At 52.7% G+C, this 21,330-nt stretch overlaps 6 protein-coding genes across 6 annotated transcripts; 2 read left to right on the top strand and 4 right to left on the bottom strand.

Moving 5' to 3' along the window:
* Positions 1-1,024: 1,024 nt before the first annotated feature.
* On the bottom strand, positions 1,025-4,075 carry BCR38DRAFT_326911 (uncharacterized protein; the record flags this gene model as incomplete). Its single annotated transcript, XM_040854817.1, has 3 exons — positions 1,025-2,722; positions 3,047-3,680; positions 3,774-4,075. Coding segments are annotated over 3 exons (2,634 nt in total), but the record flags the coding sequence as incomplete, so codon positions are not given.
* A 1,927-nt stretch (positions 4,076-6,002) lies between these two features.
* On the top strand, positions 6,003-6,795 carry BCR38DRAFT_100204 (uncharacterized protein). The gene is made up of 3 exons (XM_040853287.1): positions 6,003-6,069; positions 6,127-6,257; positions 6,318-6,795. The coding sequence occupies exons 2-3, from the start codon at positions 6,160-6,162 to the stop codon at positions 6,691-6,693; spliced, it is 474 nt and encodes a 157-aa protein (XP_040720072.1). The 5' UTR covers positions 6,003-6,069; positions 6,127-6,159; the 3' UTR covers positions 6,694-6,795.
* Positions 6,796-8,600: 1,805 nt separating this feature from the next.
* BCR38DRAFT_421050 (uncharacterized protein) lies at positions 8,601-9,415 on the bottom strand. Its single transcript, XM_040859418.1, has one exon. The coding sequence runs from the start codon at positions 9,352-9,354 to the stop codon at positions 8,899-8,901; it is 456 nt and encodes a 151-aa protein (XP_040720071.1). The 5' UTR covers positions 9,355-9,415; the 3' UTR covers positions 8,601-8,898.
* Positions 9,416-11,299: 1,884 nt separating this feature from the next.
* Positions 11,300-13,954, top strand: BCR38DRAFT_332343 (uncharacterized protein; the record flags this gene model as incomplete). Its single annotated transcript, XM_040855139.1, has 2 exons — positions 11,300-13,212; positions 13,477-13,954. The coding sequence occupies 2 exons, from the start codon at positions 11,300-11,302 to the stop codon at positions 13,952-13,954; spliced, it is 2,391 nt and encodes a 796-aa protein (XP_040720070.1).
* A 1,059-nt stretch (positions 13,955-15,013) lies between these two features.
* BCR38DRAFT_481263 (UAA transporter) lies at positions 15,014-16,409 on the bottom strand (the record flags this gene model as incomplete). Its single annotated transcript, XM_040863363.1, has 3 exons — positions 15,014-15,246; positions 15,303-16,102; positions 16,183-16,409. 3 exons carry the CDS (start codon positions 16,407-16,409, stop codon positions 15,014-15,016), a joined length of 1,260 nt encoding a protein of 419 aa, XP_040720069.1.
* A 1,623-nt stretch (positions 16,410-18,032) lies between these two features.
* BCR38DRAFT_332675 (uncharacterized protein) lies at positions 18,033-19,368 on the bottom strand (the record flags this gene model as incomplete). The annotated part of the gene is made up of 3 exons (XM_040855171.1): positions 18,033-18,170; positions 18,283-18,905; positions 18,963-19,368. The coding sequence occupies 3 exons, from the start codon at positions 19,366-19,368 to the stop codon at positions 18,033-18,035; spliced, it is 1,167 nt and encodes a 388-aa protein (XP_040720068.1).
* Between the last annotated feature and the right edge of the window lie 1,962 nt (positions 19,369-21,330).

Here is a 21,330-nt window from a genome sequence, read left to right as displayed (position 1 = left end):
AAAGAACGGGGGCGGCTTCTTGCCCATCTGTTTGGGCCCTATGGTGGTGCTATTCGAGGTCCGCAGAACTAAACGTCAATACCCTAAATATAGACCTTGAACACCCGAGCCCACGTCCTGCCGCATAATTTCACATATAACCACCCAATCATTCCCGTCAGAACAAGCTGGCCTACTACTCCGTAGGGAGCAAAAGCTCCCTTCCAAAAAAAACATAAAGTATGCACACATTACCATTGGTTCCACAGACACTATTTACAGTACATCGCTTCTGTTCTCACTCTACCCTCATGAAGGACAAAAGACTGCCAGATAACTAGCATCGGCAAGGGGCCGATAAGGGGATCCTTCTCGCAAGCATCGCTTTTCCACCATTTGCCAAAGCCCTGGCCATAATATAACTCCATGCCGCAGTTCCTCTCCGGCGACTGTAGCGCCACAAACAAATGTCAGACCTACTCCGCTGATCGCATTGACGCCCGTCGCCAGCAGTGGGATTGCGGCTCGCCGAGCCATAGTTCATATCTGAAACAGGGTGATCTCTCTCGTCCATCATCGGTGAGAGTTTCCCCTGGGTCGATGCCATTTTCGATTGTGGGCTCCAACAATGGTCTTGATTTTCCCAATGAAATACAGGCTGCAGAACAATGTTGATGCTCGCCCTGTCCGCCATGCGCGAAAAAAAACGTCGTAAAATGCTGGGCCAATACAGCCGGGGAAGGGGAGGGGGTATTAGGAAGGAAAGGTTGGTCTAATCATACCGTTTTTTAATGCATAGGATGATCATGTTTGCCGAATCGAATAAAAATATAAGAAGTACAAATCGTCACCATTTGATGTTTAGTCATGGCATTCGTCATCGGTAGCCACCAGCTTGGGCCGCCGTCGAGCTGTTCGTCATCATACTCGCTCTCTTGTTTGTACTCATTGTTCGCCCGAGACCAATATTCGAACTGAGTGAATATTGTCTCTGGCCTCTATCTTCGGCCGGTCTCTCACCGACGTTGGAGGTATCCCGATCCCCTGTTGACCGATCGAAGTATCGGCGCCCCGGTAATCCCGACGTAGTGGATGGTTGGACTAATCGAGTGCTTAGTATCGATGACGCCACTCGCCGTCTAGGCAAAGCTGACGAGGTTAAAGAATTGGTCTCGATGGATGGCAATGGCATGTGTGAGTTGTATTCACGGCTTCCAGCTGGCTTAGTAGCGGCGGCCTCTGTGGCGGCGCGCGCAGGACCTCGAAACCGAATCGTTTCTTCGTCATCAAAATCAGCAGCGGCTCGACGAGTTCGAAGCAGAGATGACTTGCGACCCGAAGGTGGCTCCTCAGGCTCTTCCGTTCCCGCACGGCGAGTTCTCAACATGGTCGTCTGGCGTCCGACTTGGTCTTCGGGCTCTTCCGTTACCGCACGACGGGTGCGGGAAACCATCAAAGACGTTTTTCGAGCAGACCGTTCCGGCGTTGGAGGGATATTCGCTCCGTACCGGGAGCTCGGGCTGGGCAGTGTATTAAACATCATACTATTACGTTTCTCCTCGAGTCGAGTAAGTGTTCTGGGGCTTGTTGTCAGGGCTGCCGGGCTGCGTTCTATGAGGGCTGCACTTGATCGTCTTTGCGCAGCCAGTCCGGAGAATCTAGTAATTGTGGGACTGGCTTCCAGGTCGGGTTCGGATTTGGGGTCCGGCGTTGAGGCTCGAGCTGGTTCCTGTTGCTGCTTGATCTGAGCTGCGGTTTCACTGAGGGCCAGGCACAGTTCCGTCAAACTACGGCAGATACTATCCGCTTTTCGCCGTAGTTGACGATCTGTGATATTACCACCGCTACCAATGTTGCTCGCGCCGCTTGAGATGGGGCCGGGTTGACCAGCGGGGCCAATCATGGCGGCAAGAGCCAGAGCATCTGTAGCGGCTGTCTCCAGTGCACTGTAGATATCGGACCCCAAGAATGGTTTAGATTTGTTCAGGGCGGATTGGAGGATGGGATGACCCTCCCTTTGTGAAGATGCTGTACTGACAACATCAGTTTGTTGTACGGCGCTGCCGGAACCGCGCTTCGGTGACGCGGACATGGTAGTGGCATTTGTGGTAGCGGTAGGTGGCCGCTCCTCTGTTGCTCGAGAAATAGCTGCACCAGACGTGGCAGGAAGCTTGCCCGTCAATTCGAGGCGGTGTATGCGAGATTTCATGTCATCCAATTCGTCCCATACTGTCGATGGTGCGGCTGTAGACGCAGAAGAATCGGTGCCCTCATGACCGTTGTGGTCAGTCTGTTGGGTGCTTTCATTTCTTTGAGATTCCATAGCTTTGGGCACGAGAGGAGAGGAGTTAAAGGTGCGTCCGTGGGTATAAGGGGAGAGTGCAGATTGTTTGAGGGAGGACATGCGCGAGTCGGTAATGGACTGCCGCCTACGGTTGTACGCAGAAGCGCCTTCTGACGAACCATCCTGGAAAGCCAATGACCGCGGCGTCAGCGGCGAAGGTCTCGAGGGGATACCACTTCCTTTAGGCTTGGAGTCGTCTGTAGTCTTCTCTCTCGCCAATCCCCTGTAGGTTAATGTACGAGTGATGCGCTCGGCTGATTGGTCTTTGCCATAAGTTCTGGCTCTTGAAGTCTCTGGCTGATCCGACAAGCGCCTCAAGACCTGAGGCGGCGATGTGGGCTGGTATGACGGAATAGCCGCCGACAATGGGCGACGGTGCGCCGACCGTACGACTCGGGACTATTAGCAGATTGGCGGTCAGTGGCTTTGGTCTAATGACATCTCCATGACGGGGCGCGCGTTTTAATGGCAGTTCATTCCACCGTGGCAGGGATAATATGTTGAACGGTTAAAGGGTGTGACTCGTGACAGGAGCACCACATCCTGAATGGGGAGAAATATACTTTGGTCCGTCGGTCATCGGTGCGCAAGACCGTCCCTTAAATGACAACTGGTGCGGCAGCGAGGGCGGTCGGATGCTAGTACCATCCAAGCGCGAGCAAGGGGAATACCTCTAGATAACCACGAAATACTGAAAAAGGGAAAGCTTGTCCGACTTACAACTGCGCTGGAGCTTTCCGTGTAGCCGCCATTCTCACCAGCGGCCCGTCGGCGATCCTCCTGTGCGATTCTTAGAAACACGTCGCCGCTGTCGTCGATATCTGGCTGGTCGGTAGCCGAATCGGGTGGTGTCAACTGCTGAACATCATCGTCCTGTCGGCCTTCAAGCGCCCTCAGGGTTCTGTCTCGGTGGGTTTTATCGGTGTAGTCGTCGCCCCCGTCGTAGGAGCGCATATTTCGGATGTTCATATCGAGAACAAGGCTTCTCCGGGAGCCTGAGGACCGAAATGATCGAATCGGCGGTACGGCGGTTGTAGTTCCTGCGTTGGCCGTGGTTGGTGGTTTGTAGGAGACTGGTGGACGTCGTACCAAGCCTTTCTTATCATCGGCTCGCTGCACCGTCTTTGGGAGCAGTAGCTCTCTTTGGCCCTGCGCCCAATCTTTAGTGACGTCGTCGGAAGGCGGTCTGCTTGACGTTTGACTACCGTCAACAGAGTTTTGCCGTTTGGTGCTCAATGCCGAAGGGGAACCGGTCGCAGTCTCTATACCATTTGAACTGTAAGAAGCTGGGGCGCGTTGTATTTGCGACCGTGCAGCCACTATGGTTGTAGTGGAGTCGGTCGGTGACTTGATGCCGCTCGGATCTGCCTGTGCTGCCGACGCAGACTTCTGGCGCTGATGCTGGTGCTGCACTTGAGCTGCTGCGGTCGATGAATCTAGAGATACGGACCGCTTCACGTTACTTGAGGGCAAGGCCGTTGCCGTCTGCAACGTGGATGCCCGAGACCTGGTTGGACTCGTTTTCGGGGACGCGTTCGCGGTTGATTGTTCGGGTGAGACAGGATTGTGATTGTGCCGTTGGTGCGTGCTTGTTGCTTGTGTGATTGTTTCGTCGTGGTCGGGGGAGACAGGCGAGGGTGGAATTCCCTTTTGGTGCAGCAATGACGGCAGTGCAAGCGACTTTTTTTGCAGGTCGGCAAAGCGGAAAGCTGGCAGTTTGGACGGGTTGTGGCTTTGGCGGTGGGCGTGATAGTTGCTGTTGTTGCAGAAAGATGGAGGCGCGCATGATAAGTCGGACCAGGACTCGTCAAATTGTTCAGTTGGAGTTGTGGCCGTTGCTTGAGCTGAAGCCGCCACAGCGTCAGATGGATGCGCTGCGAAACTCGATGCCATGGTCAAGGCCGATGAACTTGTTTCCAGTTCTCAGAACCTAGTCATTCGGCAAAACGCCCCAGTGTTTTTTTATTGACCTTGTACTGCCCTATTCCAGTGATGCTGTGGCTCCGTCTCCAAGTGGACAATCTGTTGCATTAATGCCCAGGAGATCCATGGATAAGCGAACGTCCACCTGTGCACCGCTGGGCGGAATCTGCGGATCAAAGAGGAGGCTGTAACGGGTTGGCGGGCCCGACGATGGAGGATTCAAGAAAAAAGAGAACACGAGTTTTCCGATGAGGTGAAGTTTGGGGTTGCAGAGGTAGGTGTCAGGATAGGAAAATAGGGTCTGGAAAATGAGCAGGAGCAAGTGACGGGGTCGATCATTTGGACAGCTAGCTCCCGACAAGCTGGGATGGATGCACGGGATGCAAAGTAGTCGACAGAAAGCTCCGCGATAGCCCACTCGAGTGCAGAGAGGTCACAGATTCGAGCAGAAGAATTGGGTCTTAGAAACAACTTCCCGTGCCTGCAGCAGAAGCCAACATTTTCTCTCCGTATTTTTTCTAGCTTTGGCCCGTGTCTATTGGGCTCAAACCAGCTACACTGACGACAAGTTCCCGGCGAAAAAGCGAGGTTGGGACCGCGGTCACAGTGTATATATTAAAGCTGTCGTAATTGACGCTGCGAGGGACCCAATGAAGGGACAGACAGGCTCCTCCCGTCGCAACCTATGATGAGACTTGAGACTGGGCAAGATGCGCTTGTCGGTGTGCTAAGCTGCACTGAGAACATGGCCATTACGAATTACATGCCACATGGGATGCATGGAGTGACGCGAGGGGGCCCTGTGGGTCAAGACTAACGATTTAAGTCTTGGGCGGGGGATGGTCTTAGAGCACTTCGTGCAGGACCACGCACATACTCGCTTGATTCGATGACAGCATTCAACTCTATCCAACATGTTCCGTCATATCAGGACAACTTGCAAAGTTGCGGTGGGCGGGAAAATCACTCACGGTTGCTTCGCTGAGCAACATTGCACGGGGAACGTCGTATCCGTACGATGACAGCGCCACAACACAGTACACAACTTGATAACGAGGTGCCGTGCTCTGCCAGCAAGAAACGAAACAAGTGTGCAGATTTTGATGTGAACTCTGAAGTCGTTGAAGAGGCCCCAGCACATAACCGACCAACCAGAAGCCCCAATTGATATCTCAGGAGGAGGAAGGGGCTGAGTGGACCCGCAGATTTACATGGCCAGGGGTTTGGGGGCAAAAAGGCGTTCCTAGGAACGTCGTCGAGTAATTTGGTTATATTCGTAATACTGGGATAATCGCTGTAGTTGAGAGTGTTGGAGTTCGTAGCAAGCATCGCACATTTGGATTTTCGTCGACCAAGACCTGGATTAATCAGGCTGATGATAGTAATATAAGGCCCTGCCACCCTGTCAAACTTTAGTATCCAGCATCAAGATTTATTACAGCAAAACCATTGCAATCGTTGACGGACGGCGTCTTGAGTATCACAATTAGCTTTAGCCAGGTCATTGGCCTTCATGCACAGCACAGTCCTGCCAAACACGCACTGCAGCTGTCAGCCAATGCGGTCCGACACTCAATTGACAAGACTGCAACACGAAAGGGGTTGCAGCCGATATCCTACCCCGAGTGCTTATTTACTCAGGAATTCTCAGCATAACCAACATCGGCGACGCGACGATTGTCCTGCTGCTGCAGAGAACCATTTATGCTATGCGGTTAAATGCACGAGACGTGACAGGGGTCGATACCTCAACTTATGGGGAAAGATCAATATGATGACGGCCCGCTGCCAAACTAAAATGGCGAAGAGTGGAAACGTACAAAGTCAGCCACATCAAGACTTGATACCATACCCTTACTTCGTATTAACAGCCGCAACAGGATCATGTAGCGAGTAATGTCGGGCATTGTACGATGAACTCTTGTTTATTTAGATCGTCAAAATATCTCTCGGCGGAGAACCGCCAGGGGAAAGTCCAGGTTACTGGCCTTGGGGATGATCAAACACTCGGGTCTGGGCCCCTCTGACATTGACAGGCCTTGACGAATGCTAATGCGGGGCCTGTAATTAGAAATCTCCGTAACGCCTCGATATTTGCATGCACAGAACCCCGACATGTGCACTTTTCTTTTCTGTGCTGGTTCTCTTCCGCTTCAGACGTCGCGAGGCAATTTCGCCAACATCATCTAACGAGGTCTAAAGAAGATGATGGTGTCGTTGCAGCTGGGGTAGGGCAGCTCGGACATTTCACGACCTCCAACCAACGAAGGCCCGTGAGCCTGGCTCACCATGTCTTGAAATGGGCAGGGACGCGAATGAATGCCACCAACAAAAGTGCTCGCGTGAACCGAGCAGAACTGATAGCCAAAAGCTGCATCAGAAGGCGATTAAGTCGGGCCGGCAAGCAAAAGTGTTCGCCCGTCGAATCGGCGAAGCAGCGAGGGTAGAACAGCGGCAGATGCACATTCCTGTGGCTCCAAAACCACATGTTCTTTATGAACCGAGATCCCGCTGCCGTATTGACGGTGTCAAATCTTAGGCTTCTCAGTAAGGTCGGTAGTGGAAATGACAGAGGTCGGTTCGGTACCTGGGCGGAAGTTATATCAGGTGTGGGCCGAGATTGATCAACCGTCGGGCGGTTCTGATGTAGAATGTGGGTCAGCTCCGATCCGACGGGGCCGCATCAGGCCAAAACTCCGGTAAGCATCCGCATTGAAACTTGGAATCCCGTGCTACAATTCACTGGCATCTGCCTCTCGTTGGTATGGGCGACGAACGTAACTAGTTTTGAGTCTCAGTCCATACTGATGAGTATATTTTTGTGGTGACAACTGGAGGAGCTTGGCGTAGCAGGACACTTCTTCCACAAACTTCAATTAATTGTTAGTTACTTAGCTATATGGTGCCATCATGAAATTTTTTCGCCTATGGAACTCGAAAGAATGGTATGTTTGACCAGATGAAGTGATTTACGGTCTAAGAACGAACTGTTGGTTATGCGACCTGAATACGAAGAATGGAAGAGCGTATGGGATGAAGGGGCAAGGACTTGCAAGTTTCCCATGATACTTGTCCTTGCAACAAAAATACATTCGCAAGATCCTTCGAAATGAGACGACCCAGCACTTCCGACCAAGGTGAAAGAAAGGTTGCCGTACAGAAGTGTAACCTGGGAGGTCCAGGGGCTACAACTGCCTGACTGAAGGTACCAAGATGCGAGAAATTCCAGCCAACATACAAGGTTGTAGTAGGGTCTCAGCTTGCTATTTGGGGCTGAAAAAGTTGCATATTTCGAAAGTTTGACGAACTGATGGTGCATTTTTCCCAATCAAGTGAACAATGCGAAAGCGGCGACATGTTTGGCTTGCGGGACAAGGCCTCATTGCTTGGGTGACATCGGCTTCGTCATGAGGATGAGATGACCGTGGAGGCAAAACTCTATATCTAACACTCCTACAGCACTCTGCTCAATCCAATATCTTGCCGTGTCTAATGTATAAACCTGGGCATTTCGTTGGGTAGTCAGTGACGGGAGATACGACAGTAATGAAGTTTCAATCAGTTCAACACAGAAGAAGTAAAGAATAGAGTTAAAGGACTAGCTTGCGGTCTAGGACAAACTAGACTTGAAATCAAAAAGCAGAGATCGCATGAATGCTCGGCCCACGCCGGTAACGGATACGAGGCTGGTCATGCGCGGGCCCTCGCGGTAGGTGGCAAAGAGGCCGGTGCGTATAGTGCAGATTTAAATCGACTCAATCGGAGTATTTACGGCCCTGCTGCCGGACATTAATGATCGCCTTGGGGTAAAGGAACCGCAAGGCAACGGATCCAGATGTCTGTGTTGAGACAGCAAGTCCGAGATACTGGCCCAAATCAATCAAAGTGCCGTCATGAGATCAGCAATTGGACAGGGCAGGAGGGGGGACTCGGATGAGGTGTGTTTAGACATCAACAACAGTGGTGAATATCTTGTCTGAAGATACTGAGGAGGGCCACAAATTAAACATGGCACGTACGTCTGAGCCGCAGTCCTGGGACGGCGGCGGCCTGGACCAGTTCACGCTTGCAAGCAAAGCGATGCGAAAGCGGTTGGAAGTTGGGATGAAAGGAGCTTCAGTCGCGGTCGGCGAAAGGCGCTGCAGTACCTCCCAAATCCAATCAGAGGAGTCATCTGGTAGGCGCCAGTTTTGCAGACCCCGTTGTTTCAGGTTGTCCGAACTCCACTTGCGTCGAAAATAGCAGAAAAAAGGCCCCACCGTTCCAGCACAGCGTCCTCTGGGATCTTGTATTTTCGCCGTGTCCACAAATCAACACGCATATCACGGAGCGCTCAAAGCTCGCAATCTACATCAACGGCTTACGTAGCTCATCATACTGTGGCTGCGCAAATATCAGAGGGAATGTAAATATCGTAAGCCGTCGAACTATAGCATAATGTTATTGTACGGTTCCGGCCAAACATCTGGGGATACCCTCTCAGATGTTACTCTGCAAAGTGTGCGCAGAGCCTCCGATGTTTCGTTCGAACGATCGGCTAAATCACTCTGCATCATCACGCAACCGCGGCTCAAGTGTCGTAGGAGCATCGCATTGTTGGACTGATGGGAGCAAAACTATTGTTTGTTGGTAGTTATAACCGACTGAGAATGTTATCGTCCGCGGTACATATTGGGAACGGACCTAACGAACGCACGCAGGGGAGCAAATGGTGATTGATGAACAGCCACGCCACTTGACAACGAGGAAGCAAATATGTTTTTACACCTGCCCGTTGAACTACCATCAATAACTCGACTAGAAGTATCAGGTGGACAGGCCGAGGGTTTCTGAACGTGTATGAATCTAGCGACAGAGTATGTGTTGGACCAAAGTTTGACAGCTAGTGGCCGGGATAGCCCGCATTCTTCGTTATTCTGGAATTCCATGTCGAGCAAGTTTCTAAAGCTGGCGCAGGCGCATTCTGAGTCATCAAAGCACTTAACCTTTAGTATGTACTTAATGGCACATTTAGTGATCCGAATATAGCGCTCGGCGAAGCAAGCCATTGTCTCCTGTAATGGAACCAGAATAGACAGCCACATTGGCAAGGGGAGACGAGTCTTCATGGACTTCAATTGCTGTTTTACACTGCTGAGCACAGGACAGGAAGCAACATCAGAGCCTGGAACACCATCCAGGTTCAGGGTTTGTAACGGCTGATCCCGAATCGCAATATGCGAAGCTGTAAAGAGGTTACGAATGCGGCTGCTGAGAGCATGACAGCAGTTGTACAAGCTGGACGCGTGTTGAGGCAATTGACATTGATTGTTGCTTTCTTGGCTTCCTGAACCATGAGTTCTGCAGCCGAGTCAGGGAACCTGGACGACCCAGCGCTAGCCTCGAGATTTCACCTGACACGACGTTGACCTGCCAAGGAACGCGGTCTTAGACAATGGCGGTCAGCTGCCGAGGGGAGGGGTGAACCATCTTCAGGCTGGTGTTTTCAAGACGGATTCTGCGACCTCTTAAGAAGTTTGAGCAATATCCGCAGCAACATTTCCTGATGACATTGGGTTTCCATCCAAGCCATAATTAGGACAGATCTAAGAGAGATCCCAAAGCCGCCGTGGCGCCGAGAGACTAAGGCCGCGCTCAGCGTGCAGGAATGGCGGGGGCAACGATTGGTGAGTTGAAATTATCAGCTGCAGACCAAATTTGGCCAGGCCACGGTGATTCGCTGGCCGTTGGGGCTAACTCGTGAGCGTTGCTCTATTAATAGCGACAAGTATACCCTCGCTCGTTTCGCAACACACCGCAGCAGGGGGGTGTGAAGTAGTGGCCATCCACATAGTTGCCCGCACTGCGCAATAAGGTCGGTCCTGGAGCGACAGACACAGATTACCCTAGGCCTGGACGTACAGCATGTCACAGGCCACCTGGGCAGGTTGATGAGAGCCGTCTGGCTGCTCTGGGTGGCTGGGAGAGTGGTCAAAAGTGGCCTCGTTGCATGCTTGGCTTGGTACCACTTCAAGCCGAGGCCAGGTTGCGCACAAGTCGCTGACCCAGCCATTGTTCATAGTGGCTGTACCCCAGAAATACCAGCCATTGTCGCCTGGACTAGTGAAGTGCGAATCTCTCTCAAATCAACTTTTAGAACAGCAAGCAGGAGTGCAGACGAGCAGCAACCCAGCAAGTAACCTAGCGCCTTCAACCCGCCAACCCACCAATCTGCCCACAATTACTGGCCCGCCCCATTTTCCTGCTACCCCTTCCCTTGTCGCCTCCGTTTTGGTGTCGCTTGTATTGTCGTCCGACTATCTCTCTGACACTTTCTCGAACTCTTGTCATCCATCCGCGGTTCTTTTTTCTCCCTTCACCACAATCGCCAACCGCCGCATCGCCCTACCGCCCTACCGCCCTCCACAAACATTCAATTCTGCCTTGTATCTATTATGGTACCAGTGGCCGGTAGTGTTAGAATGCGCTGACACCCAATGGATGCCCTCTGATAGCCACTGCTTGGAAACGAGACACACCCGCCCTTCTCAATTGCCCGTCCATTCCATTTCACATACATTCATTCACTTTCCACTTCCTTGGTTGCCAACACCACGACGTCGCTGCGCCGACCAGACAGTACACCTCTTGGACGGAAATCATCACCTCACCTCGAGTTCACGCCGACCCAACCGATTGATGCGCGACACGCCGTTAGGCCACTTTTTTGCCGTACAGCAATATCGACCAACTTCATATTTGACATCGCCAGCCCAGTCCTGGTGGTACGAAAAAGGATTCAGCAGAGCTGTCCAGTCCAGGCTTTGACTGCCATCACCAATACAACCCCAGCCACTCGTGGGCCATTTCCTTTTGCTCCCATAACTAATCGCCGATTTCATTCGTCCCAAGTGCGAAGGGCGAACGAAGCCCGCCGGACGATAGAGACTACCTACAAGAGGCACTTGGCCGTCGTGGTGAAGCGAAAAAGACGTGCAGAAAGAAAAGAAAGAAAGAACGAACGAAGGAAGGAAGGAAGGAGGAGGAGAAGATACTGGTTGGCGCGATCGAAACATGCCGTCTGCTGCCGCCCGACGACTGTATGAGGACCAGTTACCCTCATTCATGTCCATAATAAATCCGGAAGCGGACAACTTCGACGACAGAGGGCTTGTGACCGTGGTAGATTCCAAGTTGATGGAGATGGAGCCGACTTGCGGCGCACCCCAATTGCCAAACAGTCAACACCTACCTTTACGACCAACGCCGACAGATCTTCACCGTCACCATGACAGCACTTCGACACAAAACTCAGAATCTGCCGACTCGTCGCCAACAACGACGCTGATCACAGACACATCCTCGCTATCAGACCCGTCACCGTCGTCCTCGCCAGACTCTCCTGTCAATTTAGTACCACTTAACGCCTTCCCAGCCACCACCTTTGGTGGTCTGTCGTCCACCATGAACACCCTCACGGTGAACGAACCCAGCACTCACCGCGAGAGACCCATGACGTCGCCGTCCCCCAGGAGAGCACGAAACATGAAAGGCTTGTCCATACAACCACCGTTCAATTCACTGTCTTCGACCTTGGTGTCAGAGCCGTCGTCTCCCTCGTTCATCAAGCCCAAGATTCCTGGTATGAAGCGAAAGCCCAGTCAGCTGAGCCTCAAAACAGACTCCAATGGATTGAATGGACTGAATGGAGGTATCAATATTCGCCCCACAACACTTGAGGTCCCAGCCTCGCCAGGGCTGCTGCCGCCTATGCTCCAGCGAAGAGCTTTAAAGCACTCTACCTCCTCGCCGCACATGCTCTCCGGACTCAAGTCAGCCACGTTTGGCCCAGCCGGTGGCATGGGCTTCCCGACCCTCGGCGATAGAGGCGAGTCTGGCCTGTCTCAGATACTGCGGCCCTCTAACCAAGTTGGCCCAAGTGCTGGTAACCGAGCATCCGTAATCATGGAAGAGGATTCGTCTCCGATCAAGCCCCAAGTTGCCAATCGTGCCGCGATAGACTTTGAGCCCTTCCATGATGAGAGCGAGAAGAACGAGGACCAGAAGTCGCCTGGATACCCCGATGGTCCCATCGCCATCTACGAGGACAATGTCTACCTCTACCTGGAGCCGACTGCGGAGGAGGCGGCCAAATTTGATGTGGTCATCAATGTTGCGCGCGAAGTACTCAATCCATTCGACGCGTCAACCAAGGGCAAGGCCGAGAGTGAGCCGGAAGTCATGATCGAGTCACCCATTCCGGACACTGCTGTCACCACCGACAGCTTTGCCACCGCCTTCGAATTTCAAACGGACGAACGCATGGAGACGCCCACTACACCGAAAGCCCCCGACGCTCTCCGCGAACCAGAGTATATCCACATGCCCTGGGACCACAACACGGACATTGCAACCGACTTGATGATGCTGTGTGAGAAGATCGAGAAGCGCACAAAAGAGGGCAAAAAGGTCCTCGTTCACTGTCAACAGGGCGCCAGCCGATCCGCGAGCTTAATCATCGCGTACGGTCTCTATCAGAACCCTGGCCTGACGGTCAACGATGCATACTATCGAGCGCAATCCAAGAGCCGATGGATCAGCCCGAACATGAGGCTTATGTACTGCTTACAGGATTTCCAAAAGGAGGTGGCTAAGAAGAGGCTGCCACGGTCCGCCGCTGGGCCTCGAAGTGGACGCAGCCCTACAAAGTACCATCGACTGACCTTGTCAGCGGATGCGATCGACATGAAGCCTAAGGAACCGTTGACGGCCCCGTTGCCCGATGAGAAACCGGGCCCCGCAATAAGGAGCTCAAGCCCTGGGGGCAGCCCAGTTCGTTCACGGGGAAAATCAACATCGAACCTAGAGGCGATATCTCCTGGCCCTTCCTCCGCTCCATCCGCCTTTTCGTGGTCGTCCAAGGAGGACGAAAAAGACCGAGGCAAATTCGGTCGATTCGATTTGGACAAGATGCTAAACCCTCCCAAGTTCTTTGAATCGGAAACAGATTTGAGCTTCCCGCCCTCTTCATCTTCATTCTCCAAACCACCTCCCTCGCCCGGATTCAGACCACCATCCTTCAACTTCAAGCCTCCTCCTTCTCCCGGATTCGGCGGGTTCGGGCCATCGTCACATGAATATAAGCCGCCTCCATCCCCAGGATTCGGTGGATTTGGGCCTTCATCTCACGGTTACGATCCTCCTCCGGCCCCGGCGTTCGGCGGCTTTGGACCTTCGCTCTATCATCACAGCCCTCCTCCAGCTCCGGCGTTGGGTGGGTCTGAGTATTCGTCTGATGAACCGAAGCCTATTCCATCCCCTGAATTTGGAGCCCGTCGTTTTGGTGGCGGCCCTCAGAGCGTGGGGTTCTCAAGCCTCAACATCGGCCCTCGGGACTCCTTTGGGCCTCCAGCTGAGAAGCCCCACGAGGTGCCGGTCCAACGAGAAGCCGGGATTGGTCGGGCGCCACTCGAAGATGACACCTTGATGTCGCCTAGAGCAGAGACAATGACGAACAACCCGTTGCATGACTCATTTAGTGAGATGGCAGGGATGAAGTTCGTGGAGTCACCGCCTACCCCCGCCGAGAACTTGTTCTCTCCCAGACAAACCATGTTCCCTAGGGACCCGTTCTACCCATTCGGGCGGCCTGCTCAAGTTGCCGACCCAAGAAGTCCTCCAACCAAAGGCGAAACACCAATCGTGCGATCTATCGATGAACTGTTATAGGAATAGACCTTGTGTTCATCCAATCTACCTGGGTACGAGAACCCAACGACGGCTCATAATTGTCACGCCTCCACTCCCGTCACCCTGTATCTACAATTTCAACCACGTCGCCAACCAACACGATATACTTCATTTCAGAAGCATTCTTTGCATGGCATATAACGGCGTTCCATCACATCTGTTTTGGTGAAACCGGCGACATCCATTATGACTGGAAACGGGTTGACCTAGGATTCTGGCACGGCACTCTTGCCGCGGCTCATTCGCCCTGCGACCTTATAGGCACGATGCCAGTATGCCCCCATTGACAGGGGCAACGTGTGATACTCTCTTCTTTTCCCTTTGTCAATACCGAACAACACCCGTTCGTTGCACGTCATGTTTATCTTCTGCTTTTCTACGCGGCATGGCTCAGCACTTCGAGGGCACGGCGAAACCGGATACCCAGACGGGCACACTGCTTGGACTGCATCCTTGCGTGATCAATTTTTAAAAAGAGACTGGCTGGCAGAGGCGGCTTTTGTGATCACTTGTAAGCCGACAACGTACGCCGGCAACAACCGAAATGTGTAATTACAGGGGGCGGCAAACGCTATGAAATGGGGGCCGAAAACAAAGGCCGGAATGATTTTTAGGCAAGGAAAGGTGGATGGATGGATGAATGATGGTCAAACAGGCAAATGACCATTGTCAAAATAAAACTTCTGGATTAAACGGGCCAGGGATGATGAAACAGAGATCCGATGGGGATAATCATGCCTGGATGGACTTTGTAGTATAGAAATCCCTGCCTTCCAACTTCATGAACCTTAATCGCTTGCTTGGAATTTCTCGTTTTGCTTGAACAGTGTTGGTAATGTCGGGCAGATCATGTCCTGTGTAATCTATAAAAAAATACAAAGCGACAACGCATGTCAGCCGGAATAAGATCTTGGATAGGATTATCTGGTCACACCGGGACGCCTCAGGTGCAACTTGCTCGTACTCTTGAAGAGTCTTATCGAAACTAGGTATCTAAAGATTTTCACAAATTCTTGTTTAAAATGGTCTTTCTCTTTATCATTGAGCCTTCTTAACCGCAACTTTATGCTTGGCCGCCTCTTTCGCCAACTTCTCCTGCCTTGCAATAGCAGCCTCGACTCCAATGCCACCAAACACCAGCCCCACGCCCAGAACTTGCATCTGGGTCAGACGATGGCCAAAGGCGACGACGGAGAGGATCATGGTGAACATTTTGCGGGTGACTGTCACCGTCACGAGGAGAACGGAGGAGAAGGTTGCTAGGGTGTAGACTTGGGGATACATGTTAGCATTCTGGCTGTAAGCAAGTGTAGGATAGATAACCCACAGATGAAGACCTGTCCCACGGCACCACACGCCGCGAAGCCGAGTACATCAGCCCAGACCTTGGGATGCCGCGCCATGAAGCTTAAGGCCTCGCTCAGCTCGCCAGCGTTGCCCGCGATGTCCATGCCCAACCACTCGCCAATACCGGTGTGCACCAACCAAGGGCTGAGCACCAAGTACGCTACCGTGACAGCGGTGCTCATGAGGTTGTTGGCGCACATCATCTGGGGGCCCGAGTAGGGCTGGAAGGCGCCAAAGATGTAGTCCTGGGTGCTGTTGGTCAAGCCATCGAACAGCAGGTTAATCGACAGCAACAGTATGCCCCAGGGCATATTGCGCTCCTTGTCGTCGGCAGAGGCGTGCTTCTTGCCCTTCTTGCCCGAGTGCAGGGTGAAAACGGCAACCCCCGCCGTCACGGCCGCGACGACAAGGTACTTGTAGAGCGGGTAGCGCTTGCGGAAGATGGTGATGTGGAGGAACATGACGGGGAGCAGCTTGCAACTCTTGGCGAGCAGGAAGGTGATGTAGTCAATGTGTGAGAGGCTGGCGTAGCCGAAGGGCGAGGCGAGCGAGCTGGTGACAGCCACGAGGAGCAGCGGCGTCACGATGCGCTGCGACGGGAAGATGGGCGGTATGCGCGACCCGCGAGGCGTGCTCAGGTAGAGGTACAGGGCGCCCGTCATGGCGGCGAAGAGCGACTGGATCGTGTTGAGGAAGACGGGGTACTGGAATACCTCGGTCGCGCCGGGGGCGCCGTGGGGGGTCGTCGTCAGTTTCTCCTGTAGGTACGCCCACGTCAAGCTGTGTCGTCGCACTGAGGGTCAACACAACATATTCTACAATATTGAAAAGAGAGTGATGCAATGGGGGCGGGCGCCTACAAAGAGCCGTATATGCCGGTGACAGCGATGACGAGCTGCATCACGCCCACGTCTTGCTTCTCGGCCGTCGCGACTGCGCCCTTGCTGGGAGCGCTCGATGCGCCATTGGGTTTCTGTTCTCCATCCATGTCGAAGCTGACTTGTCGTCTGGGCGTTGAGGTTTGTCGGGTAATGTATTCGGACGAAGGCTGGCGCTCGACCGGTCGCGCTTGCTTTGTACGTGCCATTGTACCTGGATGGACAAGGTTCCAGTTTCGAAGTGAATACTAAGAGTACCTAAGTACCTAAGTATATACTGGAATGAAGGGGGCACAGCGGGCTCAGTGCGGTATACGCCAAGGAAAAGAGTGAATCGAGAAAGCAATTCGACTTGAATCGTTGGGCAAGAAGAATGCAAAATGAGAGCAGAGTACCAAGACAAAAGGTGACTCTAATGTCAATCTGGCATCGTGGACCTTGAGCAAGGGGGCTTAACATCTCGAAGCTCGAGCTCTAAGATGATGACAAGTTGGCCCTTCTAAGATTGGATACTTTCAAGCCTGCCGGGGATGGCGCTTGCCTGAAATTGGTTAGAGGAGCCAAGCTCTCCGGCACCTGCCTTCCTACGGGGTAGGTTAAGTACCCAGGTATTTAGTGCCGACGGGTACTTGAAGTGCACCTACCAACTTTACTATCTTTATAGTGATGCCTTGTGGAATCGCAACCGGCGAACCATTGCCCGTATAATTATCTGTTAGTCAGGTCAAAGAAGGGCATACAGCCATGCTCTCTCAGACGACGGTCCGCTTCACCATCTACAGAACAGGCCAAAATAGCGGTGGCAGGATCTACTACTGGACGGCCTGCTTACCCAACTTACGCAGTCACAGTCACTCGTATATTCACGCACATTGCTCAGACAGCGAGTCGCCCATATTTTGTAACCGTGCTCGCGATTTGATTCTAGGTCTCCCTTGTCTACTGCTAGATACCCCCTTATCTAGACATCTCTCAAGAAGATCGACCCAAGCTTTGGCGATGCTAGGACCAAGGATATCATCAGAGACTCTAGATAAATAGGTCGATCGAGTGTTCGTGGGTTATTGTTCCAGGTACCTTCGAAACAGGTGCGTGCTTGCAAAGGTGGAATTTCGACATGCCGTGGAGTCCTGGTCCAGTTGTCGGAGGAAAATCGGAGAACTCATTTTTTGGCGGTTAGGGACAGTAAGGCATGATGGTGATATGCCCCTTAATTTAGTAGGATATGAGACTCTTTGGACCAAGATTCGACATTTCGTGACAGAAGTGGGTGGGCGTAAGAAATGGGGAAAGAGAGAGAGGGGGGTTGGGTGAGGGGGGTGGAGGAGAGAGAAGGTGGCGTGCCATGGGCGTAGTAAGACGAGATTGGGGCGATTCTCGCATGTTGGAAGTGAAATTCGATACAAGAGTGAGATCGCGGATTTGGCACCGCTTGTCGAGTCTCCGAGAAACCTGCTCTTCTCCTCCCTGGGAGTGTTGGGTCAGTTACAGTCCGGTCGTTCGAAGGAAAATGAGCCAAGGTCGTTCGAGTGCCATGCGTGTGCCAAAAACCGGTGTGTCGGTGGGAGTGATGATATCCGAGAAAAAAGATTAGTAAAGGATAGAGAGATTGCAGATGGAGCCTGCTTTTCGAAGAGGAAAGGTCATCGTCACGTCGTTTCGTGGAGTCCACCCGGACCCGAGGAGGTCAGCCTTGCGGCAAGTCAGATCTGGAATGCCTGCCTCCCTAAACTCAGGGCTTCGTCGCCAAATCCGATCAACATTGGAAATAAACCAGAGACAAATCAATGTGTGCAATTTCCAGCACTCCGTATTGGCCCGTGTCGGACCGTCTACTCCTGCGCCTGCGCCTGGCTGCGTCGCATCTTCTCGGCCTCAAGGTTCTCGTAGAGGAGGAATAGGGCTGACTCATTTGCCTTGGCCGTGCCCATAATGGTGAACATTCTCTCGCCCGTCTCATCGTGAGGCGCCTACGCAATGTGGTTAACAAAGTTGCACAACATACACACATAATACAAGGGAAAACCAGACGAGCTGCGTGTGTTCCCTCGTCACGGTGATTTCCCTGTGGTAGTGTCTTACCTTGGCAATCGAGATGCGGGCTCCAGATGTCTTGCGAATCTCGCTAATCTTGCTTCCAGCGCGTCCAATAATGCAACCAACCATGTCTGCGGGAATACTGATGTTCTGCGTCTGGATCTCCTCTCCGTTCTCATCGTGAGTTGGAGGGCCTGTGTGGTCACGGGGAGCTGCGTCAGAGTTGGAGCGGCGGTAGGGCCGCGATCCGCCATTGCTGAAATCGGCGCCGTTTCCTGTTCGCGTTACACGAGGACTCGCGTACTCTCTGCTGGGAGCACCATAGCCTCCTCCTACCCCGCCGAGAGCGCCGCCAGCAGCTGGAGAAGCACCTGCAGCACCACCCAGAGACCCCGCACCCCCAGGTTGGGTTCGGACAACAGGATTGTACAGCACGGTGCCAGTGCCGCGCTGCCAATCATCGATAAGACACTTGCAGATTTCCCAGATGGCTCGCTGGATGCCTTCTGGTGTTCCCTGGACCTCGACAATACGCTCGGTCGATTGCGGTAACATCTCCTTCTGCGCGACCATGCGAACGCCGGATGTGTCCTGGATGTGCTTGATCTTGAGACCCTGTCTGCCAATGATTGTGCCCATCTGGTTATGCGAGATGAGAAGCTTGATAGCTAGCAGCGAGGTTAGCGGCCCATCAGGCCCGACGGAATCGGATGGGTGGCTCATACGATGTGTGCCGTTGTTCTGAATGACGCCGCCCATGCCCATGGACGGTGCGCCCTCGAGCAACGCGCGGGCTACAATGGCGTAGGCTCTCGAGATAGCGTCGCATCCACCCGTGATGGTCAAGACACGGTCATGTACGCCTTGTACGACCTTGCTGACCCCTGCCTTGACACCAGTCTCGTCGCGCAGATCTGCAACGTTCTTGCCGCCTTTGCCAATAATGACACCGGCCTCCTTAGATGAGACGATGGCGCGGAGCGTGAGGTTCGCCGCTGCATACTCTTCATCAGTTTTAGGTGCTGGTTGACCATCTGGGCCAAGACCAGAGTCGCCATCAAGCTTGAGGCTGTCCATAGCTTGATCGAGCCCCTCCCCATTGGGCGGGATGGTATCTTGCGGTGCGGACATGATGGTGGTTGTTAGTGCAGGTTGAAGGATGATAAACCCGATTGAGCGACAACGCTGTCTGTTTGAGCTGCTGACCGCGAGGCTGAAACGTACGCGACGCCAGTACTTGATTTGCGCGACTGATTTTTATTAACGTTGCTGCTCAATGGGTGGTTGTAGGAAGAGCTGCAAAGTTGCCAAAAGCGTCAGCTCTGATAAGCTTTAGGGAAGCTGGAAAGCAGGTGAGGTTTATGTGAGACTCGCAAAGATAAGTGGGAATGCACAGTGATCTTACTGCCACATACGAATCGCATCTGCACTGCAAGATTTCGCATGTGGTGGTAGAAAATAGAAATAATTGACTGCAGAGGGAATGGGAAGAAGTGGAAGCAAACCCAGAATAGGCGGGGCTATTTGCATACCTTTGCTGCTAGACCTGATGCGAAAGTAAATCGCGGTAGTTTTTGGTAGGGATCGATGGCGGGGTGGTCGTCGGTCGGTCGGCGCTCTAAGTTTTTTTTTTGCTCCTACCCTGACGTTGTCGGGGACCGGTGTTGGCGCGGCGGGGTCTTTGGTAGTGTGGGTAGAAAGTCGGACGTCCCAGGTATTGGTCTGACAAGGGGAGGCAGGCTGTGATGGAACCGTGAGTCTGGAGAGGATGCCGGGCGACAGAGTGGATGGGCCTCTATGAGTGGGAGGAGACTCGGGTGGACGGGGGAGAAGGGCAGTGGAGGGAGAGGACGGTTGGGAGGTGGTGGGCGAGGCGGTTGTCGTGAGACGGTGCTATCGCGAGGAATATTTGGGGGCTGAAAAAAAGGTGAAAAAGTGTGAGAGTGGAAGGAGGATGAGAGTGTGGAAGAGACTTGGGATATGTTGGGCGCAGGGTATGGTGGGTTGATGATGCTACTGCGCACGGCGACTGCCAGACCAGACAGATAGATAATGGATCACTGTCACTTTGCGCTCAATGTCAATTGGCAGGAAGGATGAACGACCGAACGAACGAACAAGGCAGTTCAAAGCAAGTAACGGCGAGTCAAAGGCATACACAGGCAGTCCCAGCCATTACGTTTCTGGCGTGTTTCCTATCGGCGTGCTTTCCATGAATGTGAAGTCATTTGGCCCTGGAAGTGACAGCACTGATACCTGACTAAGGGTCTTAAGTATGAGCCCTGGGATGTTCACCATCAAAGTTGCGAGCATCATACCCAGTCGTACTAGTACAAATGGTGGTGTCATTGGACGAGATTGCACTAAAAGAGACTTACTGGGCTGCAGGTGCTCTAACAAATTTGCGGAAAAAAACAAGAAAAAGGGAAACTAGGGACAATAAAGAGAGCAAAAACCCATTGTTTGGTGTTGCTTAGTATGTACCTACTGGAACCGTGTATCAACGGGTTTCTCACTGGAGCAAAACCCAAGACTTCCCCAGCTGCAGCTGCAACTGCATCAATTTGATGATCTATCCGCAAGATGACAAGAGCCTCTGCCCGCACTCCAGAGTAGGCGCAATGAGCGGTCAGATAGACCGTCTAGGACAGGCACGGCACATGACATTCCAAGCTGACCTAGTTCCTTCAACGGTGCCCTGAAATTGCATGTTTCTATTGTTGCCATTTCCTCCAATACTCATGCCCGTGTGCTGCACCAGCCCTCTGGATTTTTTGTGTCTACCTTATTAGTGGAGCCAAGAGCTGCGGGCTGCGGCCATGTTGGGGTACATGAGATTCTTCTGATTTGATATCCTGATTGGTGTTTCTCAATGTGGGACATCACTCGTGTTGTCTAAACAATTGTCGAGGTTGCTTGCCTACTCTGCTGAAGTACCTTAATCAATCAGGCTGTGGAGAACATGCCCTCCGGGCGTGGTAAGAGCTAATCTCACCTATGCACTATATTAATGGCAACTTAGACGGTTGCGTTTCGGCAACTTCCCTCTCTTAAGTAGCCATCTCATCGTCTTGTCTAACGTTCCTGCAACAT

The sequence above is a fragment of the Pseudomassariella vexata genome (assembly GCF_002105095.1).
Source record: "Pseudomassariella vexata strain CBS 129021 chromosome Unknown BCR38scaffold_2, whole genome shotgun sequence".
Lineage (NCBI taxonomy): Eukaryota > Fungi > Ascomycota > Sordariomycetes > Amphisphaeriales > Pseudomassariaceae > Pseudomassariella > Pseudomassariella vexata.
Note: the sequence above shows the minus strand (reverse complement) of the source record. Positions and strands in the feature narration are given on the sequence as shown.